At 46.3% G+C, this 15,969-nt stretch overlaps 1 protein-coding gene and 1 long non-coding RNA gene across 2 annotated transcripts in view; one reads left to right on the top strand and one right to left on the bottom strand.

Moving 5' to 3' along the window:
- The window catches only part of LOC311614488, a 350,039-nt gene that overhangs the window by 91,268 nt on the left and 242,802 nt on the right, over positions 1-15,969 (bottom strand). The window lies entirely within an intron of this gene.
- Positions 2,245-15,969, top strand: part of LOC311614433 (zinc finger protein 416-like) — a 173,197-nt gene continuing 159,472 nt past the window's right edge. The window contains exon 1 of the mRNA XM_084869277.1: positions 2,245-2,280. Coding sequence (XP_084725403.1) covers positions 2,278-2,280 — 3 coding nt within the window. The 5' untranslated portion in view covers positions 2,245-2,277. The remainder of the gene's footprint in view (positions 2,281-15,969) is intronic.

Below are 15,969 nucleotides of genomic sequence, written 5' to 3'. Positions count from 1 at the left end.
ATTCCCAAGCCTTCACTCTGGAAAGCACAAGGCTCACGCTAACAATGCACTGCTGTGACTCCCCAGATCTCCCTTCAGCCACACTACTCTGTCACCACTGCTGAGCTCTCAAAGGACACAACTGGAAATGACACTTGAGAGAAGTCACGGACACAATCTTATATGTTATTCTATGACATGAAAAACATACATGGTTTCAAAACAAGTCAGAGGAATATTAAAAAGGTCCCAAGTCAGATTTGTAGAAAATATTCCTTTATTAACTTTTGGTTGAGAATATGATGGTATATTTTCAGAAAATAAGACCAAGACCATTTGCATTCTGGCAACAGAGAGGTATTGGCAAGACTCCTCCAACCATGAAGACTGAAATGAAGCAGTCCACAGATGGAAGTCGTTGTTGAAACCTTACCACAATAGCAGTCAGCAGCTGTGTATCACTGTACCTTGCCCAAGACCAAGTCACAGAGGGTTGGACTTGCATTACCACCATTTGCCCACCATCCAGAACTGAATTATCATTGCTGACATGTACACATAAAGTACTGTTTGACACTGAAATTGGGTCTCAAAATAACTGGTGGTTCCTAAAAGTTATGGCTGGGACATCCTGTGTAAAGGCAGACAAAGGCATGGATTTGCTTACAAGACTTGGAAGAAAACATGATGGCTCACAATCACTTTGTTGTTGTTAAGTCAAATTGATCTTAACACTTCACTTTTTGAAAAAATTTTTTTATTTGTTAGAGAGGAAGAAACATCGATTACAGAGAATCATTGACCAGCTTCTTCCAGCATTCCCCCTATGGAGATTGAGCTCCCAAAGTGGGTATGTGCCTTGATCTGGAATCAAACCAATGATATGTTGGTTGATGCGTACATGCCCAGCCACTGAGCCCCACGGGCTGTGCACACCATTACTTTTTCTTGGGGATTCTATTATAATGTTCCCAATTTCCAACATTTGATCTTCCTACCCTGCTTCCACTGTTTTTAGTTTCCCACTGCTTCTAGTCCATGACCTATGCATATATGTATATACTTTGTTTAAAATATTTTTATTGATTTTAGAGATTGGAAGGGAGAGAGAGAGAGAGAGAGAGAGAGAGAGAGAGAGAGAGAGAGAGAGATCAATGTTGAAAGAGAATTGCTGATGAGTTGCCTCATGCATGACTCCACCCCCCCCCATTGGAAATTGAACCTGCAACTCATGTATGAGTCCTGACCAGAAAAGAACCAGTATCATATGACCTCATAATTTGTTAAATATAATGAATAGCATAAACTGATTAACAGAAATAGATTTAAAGATATAGCAGCATTGAACTGACTGTCAAACTTCACATGGAATTCAAGGGAGGGAGAAGGGTAAGGGATCACCCAATTCATATAAGCATTGTCAATGGACCCTGATGCTAAGAGGGAGAGGGTTAAGGACATGTGCAGAGGCTTTGGGTTGCTGGAAAGAGCTCAATGGGGGAAGGGGGAGGAGGAGTTATATGTAATATTGATACTTTAAACAATAAATAATTTACAAATTAATAATAAGAATAAAAAAGTATCAGGACGTATGATAAAAAAGTATGAGCCTTGATTCATAGGTCAAGGCTCAACCACTGAGCTACACCAGCTAGGGGTATATATTTTAAAATTTAAGGAAATAGATATATTTTTATTGGTCATAGTATTGTGGATGTCTAGATACTAACCTCTGTATATATACTTTGGTGGATCTCTTGCATTCCTCTCACCTTCTTACCCTCAGAGATCTCTTCATCTGCTCCAGTTAACCAGGACTCTGGTCCTATCTTCTCCCTCTCAAGGTGTCATTTGCTGGGCCACAACACCTTTATTCACCTAAGTCATTGGCTGGAATGCCCATACTCCATGGGCGGTTGAGAAAAACTACATTACCCAGTGTTTGAGAAAACTACATTACCCAGAAGGCATGGCACTCATGTGGGCAGAGATAAGGGCATTTTTGTGTCTGCACATTCAGTAGGGTGGGATTTCTGCCTTACTCCTCCAGGTAGCCATTTTAACAATGTAGGTCTGTGTTAACAGAGTCACAGGCTTCAGGGCAATGGTTGGGAGCAGGAGGAGGCCTGGGGTACAGGGTGTGTCTGAGGCACCTGGAGCCCCAACAGCCCGAGATTGGTGTCTCCATGCCTCCTGGTTCCTCTCTGCTCTCAGCTTCCCTGCAGCCTGACCACCCTGAACCCTCCACCCTGGGGAGCTGGCCTCTCAGGTCCTGCCACCCAGGTCCCAGTGCTCAGAATGGTGAGTCCCTCCTGGTGGCACATGGGTGATGGGGAAGAGGATGATAGGGGACAGTACCACCTTGTAAAGAGGCGATGGTGGGACTATGCAGGGAGCATTCGGGAACCTGGGCCTGTTGTTGGTGTAAACTAAGGCAACAAGGTGATGAGGTGTGGTTTTTGCACCTCAAGTCTGTGCCCCTCTCCCTGCTCCAAAGCCATAGGTGAGTGTTTGCAATAGAAAAGGCCTGTGTTCTGGGTTTAGAGAATAAAAGCGAAGACAAAACCAAAACGAAAGAAGGAAACTGTACTTTTGTCTCTCCCCTGCAACTTGGTGTTTGGCCCTTCTTTCATCGGGCAGCCATTCAGGGCTTTTGATTTTAGTCCAGTTTCCCCAGCAGCCAGCTGCCCTGTGGCTTTTCCTTTACACTGTTTGGCGTTATCCGCATCCTGAAGGAATGCAGCTATAGAGGAACACAAGCTTTCTCCTCCTGCTCTTGTCCCTCTCAAGCCCACTTCCCACTTCTTCCTGTTCTCTAGTCATCCTCTGCCCCTCCTTGTTGTAAAATGCCTCATCAGCTGCATGTAGTTTAATACCAGGTGGATGTTCTTTGATTTAATTGTATTTTCAGTGTGGCTGAGGCTGAGGTGCACAAAACCTTTTCCTACTTGGCCACCAATTATTTCACTTTTTTTTTTTTTTTTTTTTTTTTTACCACTTTCTGATATTTGATGTTAAAACCAGCCAGAGTGACCTTCCTACAGCTAGCAAATTCACAGGACATGCGCCCTGTAGGCTTCTACCTGGAGCTTACAACCCCTTCCCAGACTTTCTCAGTGAAGATCCCATTGACTCATGCTGGTTTCTTTTCCCCCAAAAGCTGCTGTCACTTGTCATATGTATCCTGGTCCATTCTATTTGCACTGTCCTCCATTAGAATGCCAGTTCCCAAGCACAGGGGACTCTGTATTTAGGGTGTCTGAAACAGTTGGGCTCAACAGTATTGACAGGCTCAGTCTTTCTATGTGTCCCTTATGTCGCCAACCAGCCTGATTCAAGTTCTCATTCCTACAGTCTTCCCTCACACTACCCAATCAAGTAACCTGGATCATGAGCTGGCAGAAAGACGTTCACAGGCATTCAACCTCTGAGCCCCTCAACCACACACTCCAGCACCACACTATTACCCAGAATCCAGGAACTATCACCTCGCTTCAGGTTCCGTATGCACAGGCAAAACTTAGGGAGGGGGCACACCAACTACAATTCATTCTCTGAATGTGGAATTACATTGAGACCAAATATCATCTTCTGGAAATGCTTGTATTGCAGTATGTTTTCACCATTAAAAATACAGAGCACCATTTCCTAGAGAATCCATGCTACCTCCAGAAATGGCTGGGTGAGGGAATAGAGGAGAGGTATGCTTTAGTTTTAAAAAAAAATTAAAGTGCAAAATAATCCCTAAAATGAAAAAAAAAAATACTTAAACACCAGTGGGTCTCATGGGTATGAATGGGTTGGCTGGAGGCAGAATTTTCTAAAGGTGAACTGATTTTGGGGCCCAAAGCATCAGGGGGATTCTAACAAATACTGAAGTAAGTTCATTTGCAGCAGGCCATGTGCTTGGGGGATGAGGAAGAACAGGCTGGATAGACCTCTGGATGGAGACAGGAGCCCTGGCCTGCACATATCTGGCAACACAGAACTCAAATTTCCCTCAGGGCCTTGCATGGGCATCCTCCATGTCAAACCCTGGAAAGGACACAGTGTGCCTACCTACACTGGGAACATCCCAGGAAAAGGCAGGAAAGAGTGAGCAAAGGGTAGCTGTGCAGGCAGAGGCCCCATCTCAGGGCACCAAGTGAAAGTTTGGATTTTTTTGGTAATCCTTATCTGAGGATATTTTGAGAGAAAGTGCAAGAGGGGGGGGGGGAGGAAGAGAGAGATTCAGAGAGACATCATGTGAAAGAGAAGAAAAAAATTAGATGCTTCCTATATCCCCATATATGCTGGGATCAAACATGCAAACTGGAACCACAAAGTCAAGCAGTCTTTCTTTCAAGGCCATGGGCAACAATGTACTTATAAGCCAATATTGGTCAAAGCGTGATTTTCTACCATTATGCTGTCCCTCGGAAAGCATAGAAAGGTTGGGATTCAGACAATATTTGTAAACTCTATGATGATAGATCATAATTGTACTTGACATTCATCGTAGAAGTGAAAATAACACCCCCCCCAAAACAAACAAACAAACAAACAAAAAAACTAAGGTATGAAAGAAAAATATCTTTACTAAAAAGTCATAAACCAGAACAGAAGAAAATAAGAAATTTGCAGACTGATAAATTATAAACTGAAACAATTCATAAAAGCATAATGTGAGACAATGTCCCTGAAAGTGGTAGCACTTATTAGCTGAGGATGTGTGCTCTGGACAAACCCTGGGTCACTTGTATTACTCAGTCAAAGAGAAAGAAATGAAGATACTCTCAAGAGCTGGAATAATCATAATGATCTTAACCACAAGTGAATACATTGAATTCATTTCTCCTGAGCACATAGGGGTTGGGACTGACACACACTCTTCAGGTGAGCCAGGTGGTAGGAGTGAAATCTCTTCAGCCACAAATGTATCAGGCAGTAGATCTGGGCATGTCCTTCAAGCCTCACTTGTACTGGAAACACATGAGGAATATAGTACAGTGTATATTCCATTAAAAAGTTTTAAATTCAGAGAAATAGGTCCCAAACAGTCCCCTTCAGTGTAGTTATTTTTAGTGAATAAAATGAACCATTCCATGCACATTTAATTCTTCTCTCCAGTGTGAACACTCAGATGTTTAATAAGTCTAGATTTTTGGTGAAAAGATTTCCCACATTCAGTACACTCATATAGCTTCTCTCTAGTGTGAACTCTGAGGTGTGTAGTCAGGTGAGCCCTTCAACGAAAGGACATCTCACATTAACTACACTCATATGGCTCCTTTCCACTGTGAACTTTCAGATATAAAAAAGTAGGTTTTGGTTAAAAGACTTTCCATATTCAGTACACTGATATGGCTTCTCTCCAGTGTGAACTCTATGGTGTTTAATAAGGTTAGATTTTTGGCTGAAATACTTCCCACATGCAGTACACTCATATGGTTTCTATCCAGTGTAGACTATCTGATGTTTAATAAGGTTAGATTTTTGGCTAAAAGACTTCCCACATTCAGCACATTCAGATGGCTTCTCTCCAGTGTGAACTCTCTGGTGTTCAATGAATGTACTGTAAGTTCACCTTATTTTTACACCCAGGAACCACCAAAAATAGAATCTTGCTTCAGACACTCATATCAATGTCATGGTGCTGTGGCCATGAATTCACATTCCCTCACCAAGTGCACATCACTCTTTTTTTTTTTCCAGTTTTTTTTTTCCTTTTTTATTTATTTATTTATTTATTTATTTATTTATTTATTTATTTATTTTTTAATAAATTTTTATTGTTCATATTATTACAAGTGTTCCTTTCCCCCCCCTTCCCACCCCACCCTCTGCCCTTTCCCCACTCCCCATTGTCCTCATCCATAGGTGCACAGTTTATGTTCAGTCTCTTCCCACATTCCCCTCTCCCCTTTTCCCCAAGAATCATCAGTTCACTCCCCTTCCATACCTCTGATTCTATTATATTCAACAGTTAATATTGTTCATCAGATTTTTTTTTTTAATTTTCTTGGTTTTTAGGTTCACTTGTTGATAGTTACGTATTTGTTGTTCATAATTTTTATCTTTATTTACTTTCTCTTCTGAAAGAACCCCCTTCAGCAATTCATATAATTCTGGTTTGGTGATGATGAACTCCTTTAGCTTTTTTTTATTAGTGAAGCTCTTTATCTGACCTTCGATTCTGAGTGATAGCTTTGCTGGGTAGAGTATTTTTGGCTGTAGGTTCTTGCTATTCATCACCCTGAATATTTCTTGCCATTCCCGTCTGGCCTGCATGGTTTCTGTTGAGAAATCAGCTGACAATCGTATAGGTGCTCCTTTATAGATAACCACCTGCTTAGCTCTTGATGCTTTTAATATTCTCTCTTTGTCCTTTGCTCTTGGAATCTTAATTATGATTTGTCTTGGTGTGGTCCTCTTTGGATTCCTCTTATTTGGAGTTCTGTGTGCTTCCTGGACTTGTAAGTCCAATTCTTTCCCCAGGTGGGGGAAGTTTTCTGTCACTATTTCTTTCAGTATGTTTTCGATATCTTGCTCTCTTTCATCTTCTGGGACCCCCATGATTCTGATGTTGGATCGTTTGAAGTTGTCCCAGAGGTTTCTTACATTATCTTCAATTTTCTGGATTCTCTTGCCTTCTAGCTTCTGCAGAGGAGTGTCTTCTGGCTCTTTATGTTCCAAATCTTTGACTTGATTCTTGCGATCTTCTATTCTGTTTTTAGGACTCTGTAGAATATTTTTTATTTCAGACAATGTATTCTTTATTTCTTGTTGATCCCTTAGCATTTCTTGTTGATCCCTTTTCATATCCTCATAGGTCTCATTTATTTTATCGGCCTTTTCTAGGAGTCTCTTGAAAAACCCTATAAGTGTGGTTTTGAACTCTATATCCAGTCTCTTTTTGTCCTCCATTTCTTTCGTTTGTGATCTATTTGGTTTAGGCATTTTCGCAGGCAGCTTTCCTGATGGGGTGGGGTTTCAGGGTGGAGCCTACAGCCTTGGCTTCCGTCAGCCCCGCCCTATGCGACTCCTGAGACTCAGGGTCCTTCAGTACTTGTTGCAAGCGCCTCTGAGAGAAAGGTGCCCTCGATTTTCGCCTGCTACCAAACAGTGTAAGCTCTCCAGCAATGGGCCCGAAACTGGGGTTCAGTTCAGTTGGAAGTGGAGTTGGAGGTGGCGTTCAGAGCAGTCTGGAGCCTGTCTCCTTCCCGCCAGGGCAGTCCTACGGCACAGCCGGCCGGCCCTTCTCTGCGCGCTGTGTGCGCGCCTCTGGGACCTCCTTTCGCTGCTTCCCCGAGTACCGCCTTACAGCCCATCTCCCTCTGGATGAGCCTGGGTCCCCAGGGTCTGGCCTAGAATGGGGGTTCAGAGCAGTTGGGGGCCCAGCACAGTCGGAGTGTTTATCTCCTCCCGCTAGGGAACGCCAGCCAGGCACTCAGCCTCCCTCCTCTCCGGCTCCGTCCTCTCCGCGCGCGCCCCGTGTCTCCGTACCTTGGGCTTTTACAGCTCCTCCGCGCTTCCTTCTGGTTTTCTCCTTGCTTCTCGTTGTAGAATTTCCAGTCAGTTGACTTTCCTGTAGTTCTGGGTAATGTCCATTTTATATTTTAGTTGTATTTTATTGAAATTGTTGCGTGCGGCTGCGGCTAGGTGCCTACCCGAGCAGCCATCTTGGATTCTATGTCCAGTTTTTTTTTTAATCAATCTTTATTGTTCATATTATTACAAAGGTTCTTCATTTCTTCCCCCCTCCACCAAGTTCCCACCCCACCCTCCGCCCCCTCCCCGTCCCCCATTGTCCTCATCCATAGGTGCAGTTTATGTTCAGTCTCTTCCTCCCTCCCTTTCCCTGATAGTAAATCCCTTTACAGATAGTAAATCAGTTACTTAGCATTTTCTCATATCAATAATACCTCCACATGCCCAATGATACATTTCACACAAAAGACATTTCCAAATAGGTCAACCAGCCTCATCCAGGCCCCACCCAAGGCACTCACAGATCAACACCCCAGCCCTATACTAACGCAACACATCCAGATCTAAGCCTTCATCACTTGATTCAGCAGACCCTCAAGTTCCCGCAAAAGTTTCCAGCCATGTCTGAGAGGCAGCCGTGGGGCAGGGGCAGGCAAGGAGTGAGCTGTTCCGGGCCTGACTGCACCGGGCCTGGCCTCTGTTGCTCTGGTTCGTTCCACAACCAGCTGCTCCGGGTCTGGTCACCGCCGCTCCTGACCTAGTTGCTCTGGACTTGGCTGCTGCTGCTGCTCCGGGCCCGGCCGCTCCAGGCCTGGTCGCTCCCAGCCTGGCAGCTGCTGCTCCGGGCCTGGCCGCACTGGACCCGGCTGCTCCGGGCCTGGCTGCTCCCAGCCTGGTAGCTGCTGATCCGGGCCTGGCCACTCCCAGCCTGGCAACCGCTGCTTTAGGCCTGGCCGCATCAGACCCGCTGCTCCGGGCCTGGCCGCTCCCAGCATGGCAGCTGCTGCTCCAGGCCTGGCCGCACCCGACCTGGCTGTTCCGGGCCTGGCCGCTCCAAGCCTGGCAGCCGCTGATCCGGGCCTGGTTGTTCCCAGCCTGGCAACCGCTGCTTTAGGCCTGGCCACACCAGACCCAGCTGCTCCGGGCCTGGCCGCTCCCAGCCTGGCAGCTGCTGCTCTGGGCCTGGCCACACCAGACCCGGCTGCTCTGGGCCTGGCTGTCCCAGCCTGGCCGCTCCCAACCTGGCAGCCGCTGCTCCGGGCCTGGCCGCACCAGACCTGGCTGCTCCGGGCCTGGCCTCACCAGACCCGGCTGCTCCGGGCCTGACCGCTCCCAGCCTGGCAGCTGCTGCTCCGGGCCTGGCTGCACCCGACCCGGCTGCTCTGGGCCTGGCTGTCCCAGCCTGGCCGCTCCCAACCTGGCAGCCGCTGCTCCGGGCCTGGCCTCACCCGACTCGGCTGCTCGGGGCCTGGCCGCTCCCAGCCTGGCAGCCGCTGCTCCGGGCCTGGCCGCACCAGACCTGGCTGCTCCGGGCCTGGCCTCACCAGACCCGGCTGCTCCGGGCCTGACCGCTCCCAGCCTGGCAGCTGCTGCTCCGGGCCTGGCTGCACCCGACCCGGCTGCTCTGGGCCCGGCTGCCCCAGGCCCGGCCGCTCCGAGTCTGGCCGCTCCCAGCTTGGATGCTGCGGGCTTGGCTACTGCTGTTCTGGGCCTGGCTGCTCCCAACCCGGCTGTTCTGGGCCCGGCTTCTCCGGGCCCGGCCACTCTGGGTCTGGGTGTTCCTGGACTGGCCACCTGGGCTTGGCTGCCTCCACCACAGGCCTGGCTGCCACTGCCCCAGGTCTGGCTGCTCCAGTGCTGGCTGTTGTTGCTCTGGTTCTGGCTGCTGCTGCTCTGGGGCCTGGCCGTTGCTGCTCCGGGCTCGGTTGCCACTGCCTTGTGCCTGGGCACTCTAGGTCTGGCCGCCGCTGTTCCAACATTCTGTCCTTTTTTTTTTTTTTTTTCAACGCATATATGTTGCAATGCTGGCTGCTGAGTTGAGTTCTGACTTAGTCTTTGATTTTTCAAGATCTTCTTTGTATTCTTTCTTAAGTAATTTTACTGTCTTTTGCTCTCACTTGATTTCTTCACATTGAGAACTTCTTTGGTTTCTTCCTCCTTGTCCTGGGAGCTCAGCAGGTTGGCCTGTGGCACCCCTTTGTTCTCCGCGGGCTCCCGCGCTGCTCCAGCCTGTTGCCAGGGTCGGCGCCACCCAGGAAGCAGCCCAAGGCCTTGGCTCCATTGTCCGCGCTCAGAGGCTGAAGGCTCAGGGGCCCCCCCCTTGGGGGGCCCCGGCGCCCGGCTCCCTGCCGGCGCCCGGCTGGCTGGTGTCCGGCAGGGGCTCCTGCTCCCTGTTGCATTTTTCCAGTCTGGAGCTTTTTTTTCTCTTTCCTGCTAGGGGAGTCTAGGATCAGAGTCAACAGACTGTCCTCTGCGCACAGTGCGCGCGACTCTGGGGGCTCCGCTTTTTGCCACTCCCCTGGGATTCCACCTCACATCTCCCCCTGCTCGAGCCTGGGTCCCCAGGGTCTGGTCCAGGACTGGGGTTCAGAGCAGTCGAAACTGGGGCCCAACACAGCCAGGGCTCCCGTTTCCTTCCCTCCAGGGCAATCCCGCATCAGAGTCAACATTCCTTCCCTTGCGAGCAATGTGCGCGACTCCGGGGGCTCGGCCTTTCGCCGCTCTCCCAGGACTCCACCTCACAGCCCCGTCTCCCTCTACTTGAGCCTGGGTCCCCAGGGATTGGCCCAGAACTGGGGTTCAGAGCAGTCCGGACTGAGGCTCAGCGCCGCCGGAGGCCCTGTTCCTTCTGGCTAGGGTAATCCAGCATCAGAGTCAACATTCAGTCTTCTGCGCGCAATGTGCGTGTGACTCCGGGGGCCCTGCTTTTGCTGCTCGCCTGGGATTCTGCCTCACAGCCCCGTCTCCCCTTGCTGGAGCCTGGGTCCCCAGGGTCTGACCCATAACTTGGGGCTCAGCGCTGCCGGATTGGGGGTTCAGCCCAGGCTGGGGGTTTTATTTCCTTCCTGCTGGGGAACGCTGGGCAGCACCCAGCCCTCTTCTCCTCTCCGGCTGTGACCTCTCCGCGCGCACGCTCGTGCGTGCTAGCGCGCAGCATGTCTCCGTACCTTAGGCTTTTTTTCAGCTCCTCTGATTTTCCTTCTGGTTTTCTCTTTCCTTCTTGTTGTAGAATTTTCATTCAGTCGACTACCTGTAGCTCTGGACGATATTCACTCTACATTTTAGTTGTATTCCATTGAAATTGTTGTGTGCTGCTGCGGTTAGGTGTCTACCCGAGCAGCCATCTTGGATTCTCACATCACTCTTTCTACCACACTTCTCTCATGCCTGCACTTCCACAGCCCTGGCCTCAGCACTTCCCCATACTCATCTCCTGGCCTTTTACTTATTACTCAGCATGTGTGTCCAGAGAATGGTGGCCATATTGAATCAGGATCAAGCACTACACAGACTCTGATAGTCCACACTCATAGAGGCAGCCTGGATTCCTGCTATGTAGGCCTCTCACCATGACTGTTTACTTCCTTCAACCTCAACAACTAATAACAATAATCAGATCTCACCTCCTTTTATGCTTCACTTGATGTCCCTTCACTAGCCACAGCCAACAACCCTCACTTAACCTCCACTCAAGTACCAGCCCTGATGGCCCTCTGCACCATGTCCAGTGAGTCTCATAGATGACCACTCAAGCCTCCTAGCTAATCCACAATACTGACTACAGCACCCCACAGCCAGGTCACACCAAGAGTCACAACAAAATCCTGGTGAGAGTTTAGAGAAGTTAATATGTACCAGCCTTAGTCTAATCTTATTTAAATTACTCTTTGACCTGCACTAATCTCAAGTTCACTCATCACAGTCAAAGCCTGACTGTTAAACAATTTCTTTCCCTCACATGTTACATGCAACTTCTGACCCTGTGCTGTGTTGTGACTCCCACTTCTCACAAACAGTGGCCCCAGGAAGAAAGCCAGTCCTCAGGCTCACACTGTCCCTTCTGAACTACTACCATTACCAACTTGACCATGATTCCCTGTATTAAAGTGATATACTGTCCTCGATGCTTTTGGAGAGCATAGACCATGCACTGGTGTGAGGTCAGATGCCAGGGTTTTGGGCCGGATCTACAGTATAGATTGTGCAGGAGGCAACCAATCACTGTTGTTTTGCTCATCCCTGTTGCTCTGTCTCTCTCACTGCCACCGCCATTCTTTCTACATCTAAAATCAATAAATATATACATGTATTTTGAAAACATACCTGACGGTTCCTGATTCACCTCACTGTTTACTCCAAGCCTTTGCCCATTCTGGAACCTATGTCTGGAGGACCTCATACTCACTACACTGGTTGCTAGAAACAAGGTCCACATCATGAAGCCCTAGTCCTGGCCTTAGGATTCTGGGCTTAGTGTCTGTTCAAAGTCCTCAGGTCCCAGGGCTAAAGAGAGGGTGACAGTCCCAGAACTCTACTATCTCAGGGGCCACTGAAATAAGTTCCACAAACCTGTATACATAATCATTTGTGTGTTTTCAGAAATTTGTGGAAAAATTATGGTCTGTTGGGAGCCTGGCAACCAGCATGCTGTATGGGCTCAGCCTGCTCAGTACTCTTGCCCAGCGCAGAGGCCAGGTGCCTTCCAGATGCCTGTATGATCTCAGGGCTCAGACCTCAGTGCTTACTCTTTCCAGTTCCCTTATCATTTACAGGACTTCCTCTTCCTGTCCACAGGTGCTGTCCTCTGTCTTCTAGTCTGTTTTTCATCTGAGCAATGTTAGGAAAAGTTAGAATTCTGCCTCCGAAAATGTCCCTCTTTTTTTCACAACCATCTATGGCCCCAGCGTTCTGAGAATGAAAGTAAAACTCCTCATGCAAATACTACAGCTCAGCTCTTTGTTTCCTTTACAAAACAGGCCTGGGTTTCCCAATCCTCCCTGCTCAGTCCCACCATAACGTCCTTACAAGGTGGCACTGCCGCCTTTAACTCTCTTCCCCATAACCCACGTGTCACAAGGAGGGACTCACCATCCTAAGCTCGGGGACCTGGGCGGCAGGACCTGAGACGACTGCTCCCCAGGCTAGAGGGTTCAGGGGAGTCAGGCTGTGGTGACCCTGTGAGCAGAAAGGAACCTGGAGGCACAGAGATGCCAATCTCGGGCTGTTGGGGCTCCAGGCACCTCAAACACACCCTGCACCGCAGGCAGTGGCCTCCCAGGCCTCCTTCTACTCACCTTCGTGAACCAAAACCTAAGAACTTAACATGACCATTGTGAGGAGGAAAGCAGAAGTCCTGCCCCAACTGGATGCACAGGCAATGTTATTCCCTTTGGCTCTGCCCACATTTGTGCAGTTCTTTTGGGTAATGTAGTTTTCTAAACAGTGGAGCCCAGCTAAAAACAAAACCAATGAGTTAGGTGAATACAAGTGTTGTGGCAGAGAGAGTGATGGCTGGGGAGCAACAAGACACATCCATAGGCTTGGATCATTGCAAAATGTGGACAGGTCTCCTAGGGGAAGAGAATAGTAGGAATGCAAGTGATCCACCAAGAATACTCAGGGTGGAAATTAGAGACATTTGTAATAGTATCAACAATGTAAACTACACTTTTTTTTTTTTTTTTTTTTAAATAATGAAGCCTAGCTGCTGTGTCTCAATGGTTGTGCATTGACCTATGAATCAGGAAGTTGTGGTTCTTATCCTGGTCAAGGCACAACATGGGTTGCAGGCTCAATTCCCAGTCTTGGGGGAAGAGTCGTGCAGGAGGCAGCTAATCAGTGATTCTCTCACATCATTGGTGTTTCTGGCTCTCTCTTCTCTAATAAAAAACGAATTATATATATAAAATTTAAGTTAATTACACCTATATCAAATGTTTTAAAAATGTTTAAAACTTGTCACTTTCCAATAACTCAGCTGTTTAATTACAAATGTTCTCATGCATATTTATTGCTACTGGATCAAGTGTGCTGAAAATAAAATATGATGTACTAATGAAATATCTTAAGTACATGTTCAATGGCATCATTTTGGCAGTTTGACGTGCCAAACTTTGGTGATGAGTATTTATGCCAGCAAAATTCTGCTTGCCAATATTTGCTGTCACTGAGGCGAGGCTGGTCCTCCCAAGAAATGAGGAGAGGGATGGTCCTGTCTATATAGGGTGGCCATCTTAATTTTCTAACAACAGAAGGATATCTAGGATTTATATGGATCCACATTTCAAGGTGTTACTTAGGTGTATGTATAACTGATGAGCAAGGGAATACTTTTCTAATGTGCACTATTTCGTAGACTTCACTTAATGTATTATTAAATGCTTGTACTTAAAGACGACCAGTAGAGAATGTGAACAATGCAATCAAACTTATATGTGTATTGTATGAGTGGGCTATAACTCACACATAAAGTAAAAATTGAGAAAAACTATTTTGTATATATATAGAATTCCAAACCAAGAATTCCATATGGCAAAGAAGTCACTTGAGTCATTGAGGAACGAGTGAAATCAAACATATGTCTTAGAGGCTGCAATGTCTTCCTATTGGTTAAAATAAGAAATTAACTTAAAAAAAAGAAATAAAAATAAATTAACTTTAAAAGTAGACAAAAATCCCGAGCAGACATTTTGCCAAAGGAGATAAAGACAGTGTAAAGAACTGCATGAAGAAATGATCACCACCAAACATTTTTAGGGAAACGGAATTAAAACAAAATCAACTTAACAATACTCACTGATGGGGTAGTATTGAAAAAGATTAACCTTCACATGCTCTGGTAGGGTTGCAGAAAAAAAAAATGGAATTTTCATTACTGTGGGTGGTGGGAAGGCCAAGTGATTGAACCACTTTAGATCACAGTTCCCCACATGTTAAAATGTGACACACTCACAGTCACCTGGAACAGAATGATACCTAAGACAAACACCTGTAGAAAGAACAGAATACAACATCCCCAGCTGTTTAATTAAAAAAAAATTGTTTTGAATATATTTTATTCATTATTTTACAGAGAGGAAGGTATATGGATAGAGTTAAAAACATTGATGAGAAAGAAACATTGATTAGCTGCCTCCTACACAAGCTAATGCTCTTTGCCCAGACCCGAACTGGTTAGGGCCCAGATGATGAATATATAAGACCCCAAACATAGAAATAACTGAAACCATAGACAACTCAATAGTTAAAGTGGTTATCCAAAGAATTCAGTATTTCCTAGAAATAAAAAATTAACTATTTGCATAAAAGTGTCAAATCTCAAAATATTTGTGTAGCATGAAGGAAGCCAATGTTTGTTAAAGAGAATTCACCTTATAGTGCCAATAAAATTATGTACAACTCTATTGTACAGGAAGGTAAATCAATGCCTGAATGGAGGGCTGGGAGGCAGAAAGCTGACCAAAGTGCTGTCAGGGTGTGGCAAAAGTAGATTTACATAGAATTGTTGCTACTGAAAATAATACAATAATTTTTATATAATATTTTGTTGATTTTTTACAGAGAGGAAGGGAGAGAGATAGAGAGCTAGAAACATCGATGAGAGAGAAACATCTACCAGCTGCCTCCTGCACACCCCCTACCGGGGATGTGCCCGCAACCAGTGTACATGCCCCTGACCAGAATCAAACCTGGGATCCTTCAGTCCACAGACCGACGCTCTAGCACTGAGCCAAACCAGTTTCAGCTAAAAATAATACAATAATTTATAAATAACAGCACAGATATAAACTGCCTCTTGTGCTCATTTTTTTGGGTGAGATCATGCTCACTGAAAGCCACTGGTTTGTTTCCAAGTCAGGGCACATGCCTTCCTGAATACCCAATAATTGGTCATGCAGGAGGCAGATGATTGCTGTTTCTCTCCCTCTCCCTTGCTTTCAAAATGTAATAAAAATGCAGCTTAAATATATATATATATATATATATATATATATATATATATATATATATATAAACTAGTTACTCAAAAAAGAGAATTATCTGTCTGTTTGGCATAGTCACATCAACAAGCCTACTTTTTTCCCATCAAGGATGTGGGTTTCATTTGTGATGTTTTTCAGCTTCACATCATGTTCAACTTCACCAAATAGTGCACATTAGAAAAGTGCATTTGCAGTTATACATATATCTAAGGAAAGCCTTGCAATGTGGTCCCATATAAATCCTAGATATCCCTTTGCTATTATAAAATTAAAATGGTGACCCTATATAGGCATGGCTATCCCTCTCCTCATTTCTTGGGAGGACCAGCCCAGCGTCAATGGCAGCAAATATTGACAAGCAGTGAAGACTATTGCCATCAGCCCAGCCAGTGTCGCTTAGTGGTTGAGCATCAACCTGAAAGTGAAGATTGGAAGTAAAGATTGGAATCCTGGTCAGGGCACATGCCCAGTTTGTAGGGTTGTTCCACAGAGCAGGGTGTGCAGGAGGCAGCTGATCAATAATTCTATCTTATCATTG

This window comes from Pipistrellus hanaki (assembly GCF_964339955.1).
Source record: "Pipistrellus hanaki genome assembly, chromosome: 21".
Taxonomy (NCBI): domain Eukaryota; kingdom Metazoa; phylum Chordata; class Mammalia; order Chiroptera; family Vespertilionidae; genus Pipistrellus; species Pipistrellus hanaki.
The sequence above is the reverse complement of the archived record's forward strand: the minus strand, read 5'-3'. Positions and strand labels throughout refer to the sequence as shown.